The 20810-nt window shown below is 43.1% G+C and overlaps 1 protein-coding gene across 1 annotated transcript in view; it reads left to right on the top strand.

Annotated features, from left to right (window-relative positions):
* Positions 1-7777, top strand: part of RRAGD (Ras related GTP binding D) — an 85501-nt gene extending 77724 nt beyond the window's left edge. The window contains exon 7 of the mRNA XM_082251399.1: positions 7358-7777. Coding sequence (XP_082107525.1) covers positions 7358-7506 — 149 coding nt within the window. The 3' untranslated portion in view covers positions 7507-7777. The remainder of the gene's footprint in view (positions 1-7357) is intronic.
* Positions 7778-20810: the final 13033 nt, after the last annotated feature.

Genomic DNA, 20810 nt, shown 5'->3' with positions numbered 1-20810 from the left:
AAGAAATTACACTTTGCTACATTGTAAAGTAGTGAGTGTACAGCTTGTATAACAGTGTAAATTTGCTGTCCCCTCAAAATAACTCAACACACTGCCATTAATGTCTAAACCACTGGCAACAAAAGTGAGTACACCCCTACGTAAAAAATATCCAAATTGGGCCCAAAGTGTCAATATTTTGTGTGGCCACCATTATTTTCCAGCACTGCCTTGACCCTCTTGGGCATGGAGTTCACCAGAGCTTCACAGGTTGCCACTGGAGTCCTCCTTCACTCCTCCATGATGACATCACAGAGCTGGTGGATGTTAGAGACCTTGCGCTCCTCCACCTTCCGTATGAGGATGCCCCACAGACAGTGGCATAGTGTGGGTTGTCAGCGCCCGTGGCAAGGTAAGTAATTTGCGCCCCCTACCCAAATCTACTAGACCACTACACTGACACCTACACTGACCTAGCTGACCACTGCACAGACCTACCTTACTCCTACACTGACCTACCTGATTACTATACTGACACCTACACAGACCTACCTGACCACTACACAGACCTACCTGACCACTACACAAACCTACCTGACCACTACACAGACACCTACACTGACCTATCTTATTCCTACACTGACCTACCTTATTCCTGCACTAACCAACATGATCACTACACTGACCTACCTCATTTGTATACTGACACCTACACTAACCTATCTTATTCCCACACTGACCTACCTGACCACTACACAAACCTACCTGACCACTACACAAACCTACCTGACAATTACACTGACCACTAAACAGACCTACCTGTTTCCTGCACTAACCTACCTGATCACTATACTGACACCGACAGAGACCTATCTGACCACTACAGAGACCTACCTGTTTACTATACTGACACCTACCTCACCACTACACAGACTTACCTGATTCATGCACTAACTGACCTGATCACTACACTGACCTACCTTATTACTACACTAACTTCTACACTTACACCCCCACACTGACCCCTTCACTGACACCTACACTGACCCCTTCACTGACACCTACATGGACCTCCCTACAGTGACACCTACACTGCCCCCTTCACTGACCCTTCTTCCCTGCCCCTCCTTCACTGACCCCCCTAGACTGGCCCCCCTACACTGAACCCCATTCACTGACACCTACACTGACCCCCCCTACACTGACCCCTTCACTGACACCTACACTGACCCCCCTACAGTGACACATACACTGACCCCCCTTCACTGACCCTTCTTCCCTGCCCCTCCTTCACTGACCCCCCCCTTCACTGACACCTACACTGACCCCTACACTGACACCTTCACTGACCTCTTCACTGACACCTAGACTGGCCCCCCCTACACTGATTCCCCCTACACTGACACTTACCCCTCTACACTGACCCCCCACACTGACACCTAAACTGACCCCCTTACACTGACACCTTCACTGACCCCCCCTTATACTGACCCCCCTACATTGACCCCCCTACACTAATCCCCCTACACTAACATCCCCCTTCACTGAACCCTTACACTGACCCCCCTACATTGACCCCTTCACTGACACCTACACTGACCCCCCTACACTGACCCCCCCACCACATTGACACCTACACTGACCCCTTCACTGACCCCCCCCCCACATTAACACCTAACCTGACCCCTCCTTCACGAACACCTACAATGACTCCCCTACACTGACACCTACACTGACCCCCCTTCATTGACACCTACACTGACCCCTTCATTGACACCTACACTGACCCCTTCACTGACACCTACACTGACCTCCCCTACACTGACCCCTCTTACTCTGATCCCTCCTACACTGACACTTACACTGACCCCCCCTACACTGACCCCCCCTGCGGGCATGGTACAGGAGAATTCATGGCTGTGGGCATGGTAATGGTACTTGAGAATGCAGGGCTGTGGGTATAGTACAAGAGAATGCAGGGCTGCGGACATAGTACAGGAGAATGCAGGGCTGCGGGCATGGTACAGGAGAATGCAGGGCTGCGGGCATGGTGCAGGTGAATGCAGGGCTTCGGGCATGGTGCAGGAGAATGCAGGACTGAGGGCATGGTACAGGAGAATGCAGGGCTGCGGACATGGTACAGGAGAATGCAGGGCTGCGGGCATGGTGCAGGAGAATACAGGGCTGCGGGCATGGTGCAGGAGAATGCAGGACTGAGGGCATGGTACAGGAGAATGCAGGGCTGCAGGCATTTTACAGGAGAATGCAGGGCTGGGGGCATGGTACAGGAGAATGCAGGGCTGCAGGCATTTTACAGGAGAATGCAGGGCTGGGGGCATGGTACAAGAGAATGCAGGGCTGCGGGCATGGTACAGGAGAATGCAGGGCTGTGGGCATACTACAGGAGATGCAGTGCTGCGGGGATGGTACAGGTGTATGCCCGCAGCCCCGCATAATGGCAGGTAGTGCGGCTGTTGAGGAGTCTCACACTTACCTTGCGCATGCGCCGCCGCCACTCGGGAAAGCTCGTATACATTAGGCTATTCCCAGGAATAGCCTAACGTGTACGGCCTTTCCAGAGCAGCGCCGGCACATGTGGTGACATGTTGGCAACGGGCGGCACCATTTTAAAATTTAAGTCGTCTCAGGAACATGGTGGGCCGGTGTTCCATTACAAAAAAAACGGCCGCGTAGTGACACTGGCGGGGTCGCGGGATGCGCCCCCCGGATTTTGCACCCGGTGCGGCTGGCCCCCCCCAACACCCCTCCCCCCTACGCTATGCCACTGCCCACAAATGCTCAATAGGGTTTAGATCTGCAGACATGCTTGGACAGTTCATTACCTTTACCCTCAGCTTCTTTAAAAGGCAGTGGTCATCTTGGAGGTGTGTTTGGGGTCATTATCATGTTAGAATACTGCCCTGCAGCCCAATCTCCGAAGGGAGAGGATCATGCTCTGCTTCAGTATGTCACAGTACATGTTGGCATGCATGGTTCCCTCAATGAACTGGGGGGTTCACGGGATGCTGGGAATTACTTCCAATTCCAGGACAGTCCCGGCAAATCCGGGATGGTTGGGGGGTATGTTTAACCACTTCAGTACAGGACAGTTTCAGCCCCTTCCTGCCCAGGCCAATTTTCAGCTTTCAGCACTGTCACATTTTAAATGACTATCACTCAGTCCTGCAACACTATACCCAAATGATTAAAACAGAGCTTTCTTTTGGAGGTATTTACTGTAATCACCACTGGGTTATTTTTTCTAAATAAACAAAAAAAGATGTTTTTTTTTTTATTTTTTTTTAAGTAGAATTTTTCTGTTTTTGTCATACAATTTTGAAAATAAGTAATTTTTCTGCATAAATTTTCTGGCCAGAATTTATACTGTTACATTTCTTTGGTAAAAATAACCCAAATCAGTGTATATTATTTAGTTTGTGTGAAAGTTATAGAGTCTACAAGCTATGGTACATACAGTATATATGAAAATTGATCAATCCTGATGCATTGATGCCAGGACAGTAGTAATACCCCCCCCTACTTTCCAAAAAGGGGTAATGACAAATTACCCCTTTTTGGAAAGTAGACATTCTAAGGTATTTATTAAGAGGCATCGTTTTTTAAAGTTGTAATTTTTTGTCACAGTTTTTTTTGAAAATGTAAAAAATAAATAAAATGTATTTTTTTCTCAATTCTTTATTTTATTTACTATCACCAGAGCAGTACAACATCATCATATGACTGGGGTGGCAGTGATAAGGGATACTGACTGGTGACAGTATGTAAAAAAAAGTAATCATCTTTTTTTTTCTTACATTTTTTTTTTTTTAATATAATTTTTTTTTTGTTACATACTGTGACCAGAGCAGTGCAGTGTTATCATAGTGTCACTGTACTACTCTAGGTGGTGATCAGGATTTTTTTTTCTTTTAACACTCAGGAAGGAGATTGAGGGGCTGTAAAAACATGACTCAGCTGCCTGTTTTTTTTTTTTTTTGCTCCCCTTCAATGCTAAGTGTAAACTAATCCTTTTCTTTCTTTAGTACACATGGGCTAAATGTCAGGAGACATTCCACCAATGTGTATATTAGTCGGTCCGACAAAAGCCGGCCATCTGTCTGGCTTCTGTTGAACAAGCATGCTGGAAAACTAGCAGCTGACCAACTCCCGATCAGCGCTCATTGGAGTGTTCCCAGCTTAGTGGGGGAGATTGCTGTACTAATGTCACACTGTTAGTACAGTGGCTCCAACTGGAGCTGTCAACTGTTAGGCCCCTTTCACACAAGTGGTTAGATTTCAGCTTTAATCTGCGGAAAGAGGAACTTATTTACCACAGCTAAATTCAGACAATGCATCCCTATGGCCCTGTTCACACACTGCGTTTAGCAATGTTTTCATAACATACCGTTTTGTGATTTAAGAAAAATAAAGTTGACAGTGTCCAGGAGCGATGTACCACAGTTATCTGTATATAAACTCAGTTAATCGCATTACAAAGAAAAAATAAACAGTTGCTATACAAAAGGCAAGAATCTACTACCGCAGCTAAACGCTGTAAACGCAAGTAATCGCATATAAACGCACTGTACAAATGTAAGTAATCTTTGTGCCAGGAGTGTTGGAATTTCAAAATAACAAAACATGCTTTTAACAGTGGCAATATGACCACTATATGAGTGGCAATAGTGGCCTGTGTGAAAGGGGTCTTAAGCCCCGTACACACGTACCGATTGTCGGCCGTAAATATTCGATTGTAGGCTTATTAGTATGATGCTTCCGACAGCCGACAGCGCATTTTCGGCCGAACAGAATCTGTCGTGCAGACTTTAAAATTTTTGTTGTCCGTCACCAGAACGGCCGATTGTTCACCAGTCAGTACAGATTTTGGCTGACAGACAGCAGATTAGCAAGACTGGGCATGCTCAGAAAAGAAAAGACAAGGAAAGTTAACCATCACATGACATCATTTCTGCAGTCGGCTGTTGTTGGCCGACAAAATTCGTGTGCAGTCTTTTGCAGTTTTCAACAGACACGACAGCCCTGGACAAAAGACGGCCGATCGTTCGGCCGACGATCAGTACATGTGTACGGGGCTTTAGTGTTTACCAGGCTTAAGGCTTCTTTCACACTGATCTGCTGCACAAACACAACAAAAACATATATGCGCTTGTTGTGCGGTTTTTAAAGGATACATGTGACTCAAAAGCTGCATCAAAAATGCATTTTTTGCTGCGTTTTTACCCTGTTTTCCATTGCTTTCAATGTGAAGTTGTGTTTTTAGTGCAATTTTTTTAGACTCCCCAAACATTCACCAAAAATGCTGCAAGCAGGATTTCTTTTCACCGCAACGGAAGTGCACTGACCCAGTGTGAACACATTTATTGATTTTAAAGGGAAGTATTTTTTTGGGGTTTTTCAGGTGCTTTTTTTTAATGCAAAAGCACTGAAAAACTCCTTAGTGTGAAAGCAGCCTAAAGGGGTATTTCACAAAAAATGACATAGCTATTGCAGGAATGCCTAACCCATGGTCCGTATCTTGGTGCATGACTTGTATCTTGAAGAGGCCCTAAGACCAGCACTCAGGTTAGGAGAACAGTGGGTAGCACAGGAGTGACATGACCAATTCTCACTCCAAATCTCCTGAAACTAGCAGTCTGAGGCAGCACATTGCAGATATACACATACTAGGAAATGCACTGATATTTTCTCGAGGAATTTATGACAGAAGGCACATTTGTACAGTGCCTTGAAAAAGTATTTATACCCCTTGTATAAGAACTTCTCCACAGTTTTATCCCTGACCTGTCTGGTGTGTTCCTTGGCCTTCATGATGCAGTTTATTCACTGAGGTTCTCTAACAAACCTCTGAGGGCTTCACAGGACAGCTGTATTTATACTAAGAATAAATTACACACAGGTGGACTCTATGTACTAACTAAGTGACTTCTATAGGCAATTGATTAATGAGATGCAGTCAGTGTGAAACCTCAAAGGAAGTGCCACATCCCTAAGATAAAGGAGAAAAAGAGAAGTCCCCTGGGCATGGGACTTTGAAGGCACCTCGTAATGATGAGTAGTATATTGATAAAAAGCTTTTATTTAGAAAAAATAAACAATAGATTTAAATAAAATCTTTTTATCAATATACTACTCATTATTACGAGGTGCCTTCAAAGTCCCATGCCCAGAGGACTTCTCTTTTTCTCTGAAGGCAATTGGTTCCACTAGATTTTAATTAGGGGTACCAGAGTAAAGCGGGCTGAATACAAATGCCCGACACACTTTTAACATATTTGTATGTAAAATATTTTGAAAATCATTTTACATAAACTGCACAATTATGTGCCACTTTGTGTTGGTCTATCACATAAAATCCCAATAAAATACATTTATGTTTTTGGTTGTACATGCCAAAATGTGGAAAATTTCAAGGGGGTATGAATACTTTCAAGACACTGTAAATATTCCCTATACTACAGCAAATCTTCACTTAGTTAGACATCAATTTTTATTAGGGTGCAGCGTTGCATGACCGCACAATTGTCAGTTAAAGTAAGGCAGTGCTGTATCGTAAAAAATGGCCTGGTCATTAAGGGGGAAAACCTTCCGGTCCAGAAGTGGTTAAAGTGGAGCTCCAGTCCCCCAATCATATATATATATATTTTTAAAGCTCCGTCATAATTGTTAGTTCTTGCATAATAATATTTGCATGCTGTTGCTAATATTTCTCCACGCTAGTACATTTATAATTACTAATCTCTTACATGATCTCAGAAGCAGGCAGGGTCCATCTTGGATATGGGCATCTGAAGCCCGCTCCTGTTAATTTCCAGGATTAGGTGACGCTGGCTACCTAGCAGACACCTTCCAACTTTGCGCCTGCGTAGTATTGACACTGCACGGCGCAGGTTGTTGTTTGCAGGTTGCAGTAGCAATCAAGAACCCGGAAAGTGCAAGTGCGGTCGGGTAGAGCTGCAAATACCACTAGATTTGACGTCGATATCCCAGGAGTCAATGGGATTTGCCTAATGACATAATTGCCTAGGCAGCCGGGACAGGAAGTGCAGCTTGAAGACAACAACAAAAGGTATTTACATACCAAAAAAAAAAAAAACCTGACACTTAGCACTGTACACCGGTGGGGGGGGGGGGGGGGGGTCATTGCAAAGAGGGGAATTAAAAAAAAAAAAAAAAAAAGGGTGGAACAGATATATAAAACAATATTATGTACAGGAAGAAAAGGAGCACAGAACTATCTATACAGTATAACTAAACTGGTGCTACATTGATGCATACTGCTTGATATACTGTAGCCTTTAGAATCTGCAACATCGTCTTTTATTGCTTTAAATACTTTCAATTGTATGTCTTTGTACAGGTTTAATAGATTACAATTTCCATTGCTTTCGTAAAGCTATTCAAGAAGTCTTTGAGGTGAGAGTGAAAGTGCTCAGATCTCGCAAACACTTGAGTCAAATAAGAAAGAGCAGAATTCCTTCCAATGGTCCCTCAAGAGTTCCTGTCTAGGAGTGAGGACGCCCCCAATGCTGCTATGAAGTCAAGAAGCCACCTTTGGGACAGATGCAAATAGGACAGTTCTTTGACCATTGAAATCATTATTTGCTTATTTCATGTAATTGTACACAAGGGATAAAGTGCTGGATAAATACCTACCACCGGGTTCACTTGTGCAGCTCCAGCTCAAACTATTTTTCTTTGGTTCCAGAAATCATTGGGGAAGGATTAGAACCTTTGTAAGGCTATTCTTTCACCTGCCGGGAAGATTTTTTATTGTTTCCTGAGGAATTGACAAAGCAGGAATGAATTGCAAATCCTCACAATTGAAACGCAAATCCTAGTAAAACCTGACATAGGTTCTAAATTTCTGTGCCATGCATGTCTGGTTTCTGTTGGCCGATACCTCTGTTTCTATGGTATATCTCCATCAATTATCAGATTAAAGTGTTGCTAAACCCACAACAGTAAAATCAGTCTATATATGCAGGAAAGCATGGTTTTTATACTCACTGTGGAACATAAGGGGTTAATCTTACACATGTGTAAAAAGGCTGTCTGACCCTGTCTTCTCTGATCTGCCCCCTCTTCCACAGTCCCCAATCTATCTCCTGATAGTACAGAGTCTTGGGGGCATGCTGCACATGCTCAGTTTAGTGTGTATTGCAAGAGATTTTTTTTGTTTTTTTTCCAGTGCATGGTGCATGTGATCAGCACAGGGCCTATCAACACTGTCAGGGTCAGGAGTCACGCAGCCTCATAGGACAGTCAGAGGAGAATGAAAACTCCTCCTACAAGCTTTAACCAGTGCCAGAAGTCACAAGACAGCTACATACTGCTGATGATAAAATGTATTTAGCAGTTTCTATTTACTAAAAATAGATAGCATTTTCGTGTTCTGTGTATTGTGGGACACCAGATATAGTAAATGCAGTGTCCTGGGTTTAGCTAAACTGGTTAAAGCTTGTAGGAGGAGTTTTCATTCTCCTCTGACTGTCCTATGAGGCTGTATGACTCCTGACCCTGACAGTGTTGATAGGCCCTGTGCTGATCACATCCACCATGCACTGGAAAAAACACTTTAGGAGAAAGCCAGTAACCAAGAGTATCCAGACATGCTTGGTACTTTTCTTTAAATTTACAGAATGGGGACAGAAACACTAACCCCCACCCTCTTCATTAAACCCCATGAGACTACTTGATCAGCGCCCTGGTTGACCAGTGACAATCTGCACTGTATTATCTTAGAATATTGCAAGAGTTAATTATTACATTAATTATAAAAGAGAGAACGACATTGTGACACAATGAAAAAACTCTTTGGTCGCGGTTATTATGTTTAAAGACATACAAACTGACTTCTTTTAATATGGTAGTGCAAAGCACAGTAGTCCATAGCAACCAATCACATTTCAAATGAGTCATGATATTTGCTATGGGATACAGCATTTCGTCAATGTTTGAGTCATGCCTGCTAGTACATCCGGTATGTATGTAAAAAGCCTACTACTAAACAAAAGCACAGTTGACTCCCCAGCTCTCTAACACTGTTTTACTGCTGTAACCATTATTTTATAGGTTTTATGATTTTTATATTGTAAATGTATTTTTTCACAGAAGAGGTATGGAGATGCACTTTTTATACTACTTATAAGACTGAAATGTGTGTTTGTTCTTCCACTTATGATGCTGAATCTAATAGAAAAGTTAATAATTTATTACATTTTTTGCTAACAGAACTGAAATAATCAAATTAAGTTTGCTAGGAGATTATTTATGAGGACACTAAATATTTATCACAATATTTAAAGGAACTCTTTCCTAACAAAAAACATTTGTGATATGGCATATGTTTTGGAATTTGGTGAATCGCAGCATGATATTTACCAGGATCAAACTAAATAAATGAGGACGTTTTCTAAATGATTATAATTATCAGCCTTATAATTATTTAAGTATTTCCTATGTGAATGTACAGAATGTGTGGAGGGAAGAAGGGGACATAAAGATGATTTTCCCAGAAAAAGAATCATTTTGTTTTGGTGGAAAGTGGAACTTTATACGTACATCTGCAGCCCTTTTGTGGAGTTTCAGATCCTTCAGGAATATCTGCATGTCTCTAAACAGGCTACTTTTAGTGATGGTGTCACGATTTCCCAATGACGTCAATAAATCCAGGACAGACTGTGCACCCAATGAGTTAAGAGCCGAAGAATGTTAGAGGAACCTAATGCTGCTTGATCTTACCATCAATGGACCTAAGTCATAATCTTTGATACTTGATACTACAAAGCAAAAGTGTCCTATTGAGCAATGCTATCATATGTAATATTATCAGTGGCTTCTTCAAAGAGAAAAAAGTTTAGTTAACATTAAGAGTTTCTTAAAGGGTTTCCACTGGATGAGAAAGCAAAATGAAGCAGTAAAAAAAAAAAAAAAAAAAAAAGGCGGGATGGTATCCCTATCTCGGATGCTTGCTAGTAGGACCCATGTAAGTCTACACACAGCATCAGAGGAGAGGGGATCACCCCCATGATTGGGAACTGACATTGAGTGGGGGCTTATGTACAACTCACTTGTCCCCATTATAAAAATCTGCTGCTCTGGAAAAGTACAGGTAAGAAGTAGGATAATGTTTGAAATTACAGCAATTCTTTACATTTTTGACAGTATGATTTTTAATAGGGGGATGCCCAAGTAAAATCCATGCCCCTACAGCTCTCTTCAAATTGTATCTTAAAATAAAAGAAAACTGAGATTGGGGAGATAACTTAGAGTTTACTTACAGTATTTACCTTTTCTCATTTGTTTCTTCCCAAAACTAAATCTACACTGCTGGAGGCATTCTATAAGGATACAAAAATATCCCTGCAAGAAAATATTTAAGTCTACGTCCCCTGGATTCCTAATGCATATTGCATGTGTACTGCTGGTTAAAGTTAAAGGCTGGAGCCACCTTGTTTATACTTTTTTCATCTTACCTTTTCCAGTTATCTTCATGTCTTAATTATGATGTTGGCATTGTTTTCTGCGTCAGTACCCTGTGGGCGCAGGGCATCATTAAAGTGGTAGTAAACTCTGCTATACTACCGTATTTTCCGGCGTATAAGACGACTGGGCGTATAAGACGACCCCCCTAATTTTCATCTACCGGTAATACTTATACTTAGGTTACCTTGGAGATATTATACTCGGCGTATAAGACGACCCCCCATTTTTGGGGGATTTTTTTGAGGATCAAAAGTAGTCTTATACGCTAGAAAATACAGTACTTATATCTACAGGTATGCCTATAATAAGGCTTACCTGTAGGTACACCAAATAACTCCTAAACATGCACTGTTTCGGTGATATTCAGAGGACATGCAGCTGGTGACGTCACTGTGCCGGGCCTTCAGAGCCCCTGCTGTACACAGCGGCTCATGCGCTGGAGTGACGTCATCATGTCCAAGCCACTCATGTAGCAGGAGGCCGCCTACCCAGAAGGAAGACCAGGGGAAGATGGAAGCCCTCTCAGCGGGAACAGCGTGCTGTTGCAGGGCTTCGTTTTATGGTAAGTCTCTCATATGTGATGCATACTAGCACAATATGACATTGCCTTGCAGGGGATTTTTTTTTTCTTCAACTGCAGTTTACTACCACTTTAAGAAGGTGTTATACTACCCAGAAGACTAAAGACATCTATTAGTAGAGGGAGCTCCTGCTGCAGGGGATAGAGGTGGAAAGAAGGTGAATAGTGCAGCCAGAGCTGCATTATTTTAGGGGATTGATGCAGCCCCCTGACTACATGATATAGACTGGCCTAATGGGAGTCATGACTAGGCATTCTGATGAAGAGCTGCTGCGCATGCACGTAAGCTCTAGATTTTTGGGAGCAGTCCTTAACCCTTGTGAGATGCATGACATAAATATCCCAGGAGACTGTGGGTAGCTGGGGGCTGCATAATTCTTGCCTAGGTGAGAAATATGGAAGTGGAGGGTAGGCCATGTCAAAAAAGGCAATAAATAAAACATAAAAATGTATCTGGGAGTAAGAACTAAGATTTAGGAAAGTTGAGAAGAGGGTGAAGGCCCGTTTTATTCACAATGGTTTCTTTGCAACTGCTGTTTAACAAATGTTTTTTTTTTTTTTTAAGTGGTACTATGGGCAAAATAAAAAAAAATGACATATATTATGTAGTTTGCCAATATCATTAATACAGCAGTGTTCCTTTTCTTAATTCACCCTGCAACTTAGTTTTATTACCCGTTCATCCTGGCAATAGAATCATTTTATTTTCACTTTCTGTAACAGGCCAAGCTGTATAGATGTGTCAGTTACATAGGTTTGGACAAACCATATGCATATAACCACTGATGGGGCTGTGTATGAAAGCCAGCGTTTATTAATATTGGTTAAAACCTTTTTCTAATAGAAAAAAAAGTGTTTTTTATATTAAATATATATTTCACTTAAGATCCATTGAAGACTAAATGTCTATCTACAATAAGACTACCCTGCCCATAGGGTGACATCTCTGCAATGCGATTTCACTGCAGAATGAACAGCAATGACACCCTGCTGAACAAAGAGGAAATATAACAAATCTCCTGGAAGAAGAGAAGAGACGTTTTAGAGGCGACATGATTGCCATCTACAAATTAAAGGAGAAGTACAGCCAAAGCAGGTTTGGTTGTACTTCTCCTGTGGGTCACAGGAGTGCAGCTCATTCTGCACTCCTGTGACCCGTTTTCAGCAGACAGCGATAGCTGAAGCCCACTGTGGGCTGATGTCACAGAGCCGGTCTAGGCTCAGGAAAGATCGTGATCATATGTTTAGCATTCGCCCACATGCCTAGACTGGCACCCAGCTCAGTCTCTCAGCAAGCCGCTGAGAGCCTGAGCCGGCCGCTCTTGCCCCCTCCACAGCCCAGTGCTCCAGTGACGCAGGGGGCAGAGCAGAGAGTGGTGACTGACAGTCACCACTCTCTGCTCAGGGAGCTCTGAGAACTGAGCAATCAGTGGTGTTTGATCACTCAGTTTTCAGTGTTAGAGCAGGCGGACTGATGCTGCATCCACCTAGGTACAGTAAGTAGGATTCCCAAAAAAAACACAAATCCACACTTCTCTTTTAATCAATAGTGACTGTAGTGATGTTAACCAGCTGTTTAATTTAAGCTTCATACACACGATGAGAATATCAGATGAACATGCCTTTTTTTTTCTTTTTTTATGCATGCCAGTCTATTATTAAAAATGAAAAGGCTACTAAAGTTACGAAAATTCCCATACGACAGAATACAACTTCAGAAGTGATGGAAAGTGTTGTGTTGTATTATAATGTTTTCTTTTGTTTCCAAGCATGCATTGTCTTGGTTTTCTGATTTTTTTTCGGGCGAACACTACTGATAAAACAAAAATAGTAAGTTCTGGTGTTGTACGAGGATCACTTTCGTGTTTATCCCTTCGGGTAATTTTGCATGAACTGTCATGAATGGCTTTCGAAAACTGTGTGCTAACGATCAGATGATTGTACGATCTCCTTGAAAGCGGTATTTTTCGTCCTATTTTCGGATTGTGTGTACTAGGCATTAGGGCCCCTCACAAAGACACGCAATCCCAACTGGAGGGTGGAGGAATGGAAGTTTAATAGGGGGTTTATTAGGGTTAGAGCAGCAAAAATGTGAAAATCCCTTCCGAAGATAGTGGTATCAGTTGGGAATGTTGACAGTTTAAAAAACAATTCTAAATGCCTTCCTCTATGACTGAGGTGTCAAACTCAATTTTATCAAAGGGCTGCATAATCAGTATGATTGCCCTCAAAGGGCCAGTTGTATCTGGGGTGCACTACTTTACATACAGAGTGCAGAGTTCAGGAGTGCATTATGTACAGAGTGCAGGGTTTAGGGGTGCAACCCAACCCCCCACAAACTTCCTACCTGTGTAGGCGGCTCTGCCTCGCCTTGCAAAGAGGTCATTCTCTCTCTTAGATTCTGGAGATTTGTCACTGCCATGAGTGTGTGCAGGAATCTGTTACTTTGGGGAGCCACTGTGTTTGCAAGTGACAGCGGGGAGTGGAGGGCCAGAGCTAAAGGTGGTTGCAGTGTTGCCAACCTACCAGATTGAAATTTACTGACAAAACACCCAAAATCTAATGGCACAGCCAAGTTTTTACTGGCATTTCCAAAAGTTACAAAATTAGAGTTCTAAGTGCAAAGTTCAGTATTTAGGCTACAAACAAGTACAGTATGCAATTAGCAATGTGATTTAACCATTTCAATACAGGGCACTTTCACCCCCTTCCTGCCAAGCCAATTTTCAGCTTTCAGCGCTGTCACACTTTGAATGACTATTGCATGGTCTTGCTATGCTGTACCCAAATTACATTCTTATAATTTTTTTCACACAAATAGAGCTTTCTTTTGATGGTATTTATTCACCGCTGGGTCTTTTTATTTTCTATTTAAAAAAAAAAAAAGACTGAAAATTTTGAAAAAAAAAAAGGTTTTCTTAGTTTCTTTGAGTCATTTTTGAAAATAAGTAATTTTTCTCCTTCACTGATGTGTGCTGATGAGGCGGCATTGGTGGGCACTGATAGGCTGCACTGATGGGCACTGATGATGTGGCACTTACGGGTACTGATGTGGCGGCACTGAAGGGCACTGATTAGGTGGCACTAATGAGGAGGCACTAATATGCCACACTGATGGGCACTGATATGCGGCACTGATATGCACTGATAGGTAGCACTGACGGGCACTGATAGGTTGCACTGATGGGCACTGATAGGTGGCACTGGTGGGTGGCACTGATGGGCATGGATGGGCAGCACTTATGGGCACTGATGGGCAGCACAGATGAGCAGGCACTGACTGGCATCACTAATGGGCACTGACTGGGGTCACTGATGAGCATTGATTGGTGTCACTGATGGGCATTGATTGATGTCACTGATGTGCACTGTTTGGTGTCATTGATGGGCACTGCTCTGGCTTAAATGGATAAATGGCACTTCTGCAATTACATGTGACCGGCTGTGATTGGACCCAGCCGATCACATGGGTAAAGAGCCGTGTCATTGGTAATTTACTAAGATCGGGGTCGACACAGCGCAGGCGCACAAGAGTGGCCGTTCTGGGGCGCCGTCATATGACGTTGTCCCAGAACGAGAGCCGCACTGCTCCGTTGTCATTTGACTGTTAAGGTAGATATTAGGGCAAACTACATATTTCCTATTTTATTTTAGATATAGTAAGTAGCTCAGGAAAAGGACTTAGGAGGGCAAGAAATTAGAATGGGGGCAAACACATGAAACTGACACTAACAGTGATTTACAGCAGCACAGATTATGATGATGGCACCTCACCGACACCATACGTTCCCTCTGGAGTCACAGAGACAGTCTCTCTCCAAGTCAGGTGGTCCTTTCAGTCCACTCCAGTCCAAACAGCACTGACAGTACCACTCCTGGCTTGCTTTGCTCCTGTCCCGCAGACCCGCACATGAGGCTTCAGTAGATTCACGCGTCTCCCTTGCACCATGACATTACGCTCAGGCACCGCATCTGCCACACCTGACCCCCCCCCGCCAGCACCATCCGAACACACTGTAGCAGGCATTTGGATGGTCTTGTGCGGCTCTAGACCGAAACTGTGCATGGGCAGCTCCAGGCTGAGAGTCACAGCCATATTTTTTACTGGCAACCTTTTCCTGTCACTGGCATTTACTGGCAGGAGAAAAGTGCCTGTTTTTTACTGGCTGCCAGTAAAAATACTGATAGTTGACAACACTGGGTGATTGAATGGGGTTCCACTATGTTCCGGCTGCAAAACTGGGTGCGAGGGCCACTTGACAAGGCCTGGAGGGCCAGATTCTGCCTGTAGGCCTTGTGTTTGACATGTGTACTCTATGGGCATAGTATACAGGGGTATGTATATACTTAGAAGACTCTAATTGACAGGCACTCACACACATGTAGGTTGGACTATATGAACCTGTGTCTTTTTCCATTTATATCTACTATGCAACTATGTTTCTATGTAAACCTGGGTACACAACAACCAGATTTTGTTGAAGGGACATGCTGGAAAACCAGAATGTGATCAGCGCCAATGGCATTGGGGGTTCCCCTGTCAGAATGCAATAGCACAGCAGGGAAGATCGCCACAACAACATTGCTTGTGTTGGTATGGTGATCTGTCAGTTTTTTCCGTTCAACCTGCTGGGTTGAAGGAAAAAAAACTTGCAGTGTGTACCAGGCTTAAGAATCAGCACGTAATAAAACAATGTAACGGAGGTACTGAGAAAAGAAACAACTGTGTTAATGATGTTGACAGGCTGCAATGCATATGCCATTAATAATTTTCCCCATAGTTTAATTTTAGGGTAATTTGCAAAGCCCAGTAACCAAAAGCAATAATTTTAAAATAATGTTTGATACTGTGGCTGCTCTAAGATGCTGAGATTTTGAAACTGTAATTATAAAAAAATACACACAGCTGTTTGTCCATCAAACCTGCACGTCAATTTATTATGCGCACATTCAAATGTTCTTAGGCTATCTTCTTCAGATCAAATGTTGATCATCCTAAAAAAAAAAAAAAGTGTGAATGGGGAAAATACTGCAGTGTGGCCACTAGATGGAGCTGAGGAGCACACTTATTTCTTATACTCGGCACCATCTAATGACCATAATGCAGTATTTTCCCCATTGACACAGCTTTTTTTCAGTAAATATCATTCAGGCTCCATGCACACTGGGCTTAAAAAATGTCAGTTCCCTTGGCAGAAAAAGCGCTCATTTAGGGCTTTTTTGTACAAAGTTTAGACGAGTTTAGGAGAGTTTTGCGTTTTTTCTGCCAGTAAGCTCCAATCAGAAAAAAACAGATTTTTTTTTTCTTGCTTCTAAACGTTGAGCTCAAAATATGCCTGTAATCGTCCTAATGTGCATGGGCACATATAGTAACATTGAGCTGTGTCTATAGGCAGAACACAAACTCCTGTAGCAGTATTGATTTTTAAACCAGTGTGCATGGATACTTAATCTGCACAGATGATAGAATGAGAACATTTTGACCCATTCGCACAGAACAAATTTACATGCAGTTTTGATGGGCAAACAACTATGCAACTTTGTGTTAATTTATACATTTATTTTTATAGTACACCCCTGGATTATAGATTATGTATGACTGTTCTTGCATGTACACTAATTTATTAACATTTTATTGAAATAGCATGTTTTCATCAAATGAAAGAAGCACAGTAAGTCCTGAATGGTGTGAAACCAGGCAATTTGTATTGATCTGTGTAAGTTCTACATTTGTGCATAAATCGCTAATATCACTAGAGAAGCCTTATCTGTAGGTTTTTTATTACCTTGCATTGAAAATGACATAACTATTTTTCCTACTGAATTGTACAATTTCCCTACTTGAAAATGTGATAACCAATCAAATAAATGATAGATGATTCTAAAAGTGTCAATAATTGTAATGCAACTTTCTTTGAAAAAACACAAATGTTCTTACGTTTTGGTGATAAAAGCATTACATTTCACAAAATAGAGTTGTAAGGCCCCGTTCACATAGGGGCGACGCTACTTCGCACCGCGACCTCGGAGCGGCCGCCACGGACTTCATAACATTGAAGTCTATGGCGGTCGCCTCCTGGTCGCCCCAAAGAAGCTTCGGACCCTTTTTCTAAGTCGGAGCGACTTGTGTCGCTCCTATTAGAACGGGTCCGCAGATTCCCTCTGGGAGGCGACCTACGGCGACCTGTGAGGCGACCAGGTCGCCTCACAGGTCGCCTCAGTGTGAACCGGGACTAATACATACTGCCTTATACATTCATTTTTTAACAATGGTATTATTTTAAGATATAGGAGTGTATGCTACCCACACAAGAGCCACTGGATAGGATGGGTCATCTGTTCTTTGCCTCAACCTTCTCAAGAAACTCAGCCCCTCTAACACACCAGGTTGTGTGTAGAGTGTACAAACATACAATATCTCAGGAAATTCCTGAAAGTAATACTCAGTACCAAATAGTAGTGCTATATCAAAGAAAACAGGCATCAAACCAGGTATCAGTGGCGGACCCATGGGGGGGGGGGGCATCGGGTCAATTGCCCCCCCCCCCGAAAAAAATATTACCCACTTTTTACTCCAGTCCACCAGCCCAGAAACAGTGCCGCAGCCGAGTTCCCAACTTCCTCCCCAGCAGGCCAGCAGTGTGCCGGAGCTGAAAGCTTTTCTTGTAGTCCCGCCACCGCGCCGCTGCCCTATACAGCAGCCCACAGTGAGACTGCACTGGTTGCTATCGCTTACTGGCGTCTAGCAACCAGTGACGTCAACGGTCCTCAAGAGTGGAGGAGGAGAGTGAGGCCCCAGCATCCACAGCGGAGCCTCCTTCCTCCTCCATGTGCGCTTAGACTGCTGGCTCCACCCACCTCCTCCCTCCAGGCTCCAGCAGCTTCTCCAAGCCAGGCAGGCGGCCAGCACTGAGGAGAAGAATCTGAGCAGTGTGACAGTGACTGTGACAGAGAGTGACTCTGAATAAAGTACAAAAGTGAGTACAATTGAATGTATGTATTAAAGAAAAAAAAAAGTGCCCTGCCCTTTGCCATCAATGTTAAAGCGGAGTTCCACCCATTTATTATGAGATGCACTGAACCCCCTTTAAAAATGCTTTTACCAATGCAAACTTTTTTTTTTTCGTAAGGAAATACCGGTTTTCTTCTTTATTCATCCGAACTTCCAGGTCCTGCTGCCTATAGGTGATTACGTCACTCGGCGATTCGCAAGGGCTCCTGGGATAACAGCGTCATGTATCCCAGTAGCCCTTGCGAATCGCCTAGTGACGAAATCTTGCATTATTTCCAGATTGGCACCAGCTGTTCTCAGGGATGTCTTGCATTCATTCCGCGCTCCGCCCCGCCTCCTCTCAGTGAGCTCTACGGGATGTAATGCTTTCAGTCCGCGCTCACTGAGAGGAGGCGGGGCGGAGCGCGGACTGAATGCAATACATATCTGAGAACAGCTGGTGCCGGTTTGGAAATAACGCAAGATTTCGTCACTAGGCAATTCGCAAGGGCTGCTGGGATATATGACGCCGCTATCCCAGGAGCCCTTGCGAATCGCCGAGTGACGTAATCGCCTATAGGCAGCAGTACCCAGAAGTGCGGATGAATAAAGAAGAAAAACTGTATTTTCTTACAAAAAAAAAATAGTTTGCATTGGTAAAATCATTTTTAAAGGGGATTACGTACATCTCAACTTATTAAAATGGGTGGAACTCCGCTTTAACCACTTAAGGGACAGGCCTATGTCTGTCACTTTACAAGTTAAAATCAGTATTTTTTGCTAGGAAATTACTTAGAACCCCCAAAACTTTTTTTTTTTGCAGAGACTAAGGCCCCTTTCACATGGGCGATCCGATCCTCCTTTCAGTTTTTCAGGCGGACCGGATCGGATGTTCCATGTATCCTTATGGGGCAGCGGATGTCAGCAGAGACATCTCCACTGACATCCGCTGCTATCCGATTTGATCCTGTCCGTGAAATCCGAACGGATGGAAACCCTATTTTCCATCCGTCTGGCGGATCAGATGAGAATGGACAGGTGGTCCGTTCTCATCCGATCTCCCCATAGAGGACAGCGGGGATCTGACAGCTCAGTCTCCACACACAGAGCAGAGACGGACCTGTCATCCGCCTGCTCAGTGGGGATCGGTGGATCGATCCCCCCCGCTGAGCAGAACGGACCTCTTTGGACGGTGTGCTGTGTGAAAGGACCCTCATTTTAAAGAATAAAATGGAGATTGTTGCAATTTTTTTGTCACATCGTATTTGCGCAACGGTCTTACAAACGCAATTTTTTGGGACTTGCGTATGCGTTCGCTTCTACACGCGAGCTCAGAGGGACGGGATGCTTAATTTTTTTTTTTCTTATTTATTTTATTTTATTTTTTTTACACTGTCCCTCTTAAAAATATTTTTTTTGATCACTTTATTACAAGGAATGTAAACATCCCTTGTAATAGAAATAAGCAGGACAGGTCCTCCTCGATGTGAGATCTGGGGTCAAAAAGACCTCACATCTCACATTAAGTGCGGGTTCACATTTCTGCGATCACAGAGATCACATGTAATTCGGAGCGCACTGTTATTATTACCCTTGTAATAATAAAGTTATATGTGGTTAAACGTATCCTGTCTGTTTGTAATGTAATATTCTAATCTGGAATGATAAACGTGTCACTGTTTTAAACAAGGTTAGGACCGTATAATACGTTAAAAACAGTTCTGTAAGCAACACCTTTTTTTCTGGCAGTGCCCCTCCCGAGACTAGACTCTGGATAGAGACTGCCGAGGACCATCTGGTCCTTGTTATTCTCGATGGTGTACTTCCGCGGCCAGCGGATTCCTTCTCCAGCTCGCCGATCACACGGGTTAGCCGGTAGAAGCAATGGCGGGAGGGGGGGGGGGCGCCCCTCCCGCCCCCTGTAAGAAAGATCAAGCAGCTGAACAGCCTCTATGGTTGTTCTTACTGCGCAGGGAATCGCCGGCTAAAAAAAAATGATATCTGAATGATGCCTGCACCTGCATGTATCAGTCAGTTATCCCCACCTAAAGCCCAGGACGATATATAACGTCCAGCGGTAAGGAAGTGGTCAATATACCTCTGTTGCAGAAAAATAAAAGCTTTCTTGGATCTTCAGAACAAGGCCTTACCTTAGCCCTTGCTGTGTTCCATAGAAAGCTTTATGATTTCCTGGTATATACGTAGATTTAGGACATAGAAACCAGTAAGGCACAGGAAGCAGTTTACCAGCTGCCTCATAACACTCTCCACCCATCAACTAGACTAAATTTATTGTGTGTGACTCAGGGTGTGGTTGCCACCATCCTTATTTATTATATCTTAAAAACCACAATTGCTATTGATAGGACTTTGAAGGCAACTTCTAACCAAAAAATGAGATTGAAATAATATTTATTTTCAAATTTTCTCGATTTAAAAAGGTTTTGAACCACATATAGTACATCACATATTATATAGTATAAAATATTGTACAAAATTGGGTTACATCAAAAAGTGTGATCCAAATGGTATCCCCCACAGCTGATGATTTGGCTTGCAGTTATTGGATTACTGGTTGGCCTACTCAACTGCAGGGCTTTGATAAACAAAAAATGATCTGTAACAAAATAAATAGTGAGACAAGTGCTAATCACTAGAACAAAAGGAGATTTCCCCCAAACTGTAATTGTTCTTTTCTTTTTTTTTCTAGCTTAGTTGGGGCCCTTCTTTGATGGTGCACAAGTGGTGAATCTT

Source organism: Pelophylax lessonae (assembly GCF_965119305.1).
Source record: "Pelophylax lessonae genome assembly, chromosome: 3".
Taxonomy (NCBI): Eukaryota; Metazoa; Chordata; class Amphibia; order Anura; family Ranidae; genus Pelophylax; species Pelophylax lessonae.
The sequence above is the reverse complement of the archived record's forward strand: the minus strand, read 5'-3'. Positions and strand labels throughout refer to the sequence as shown.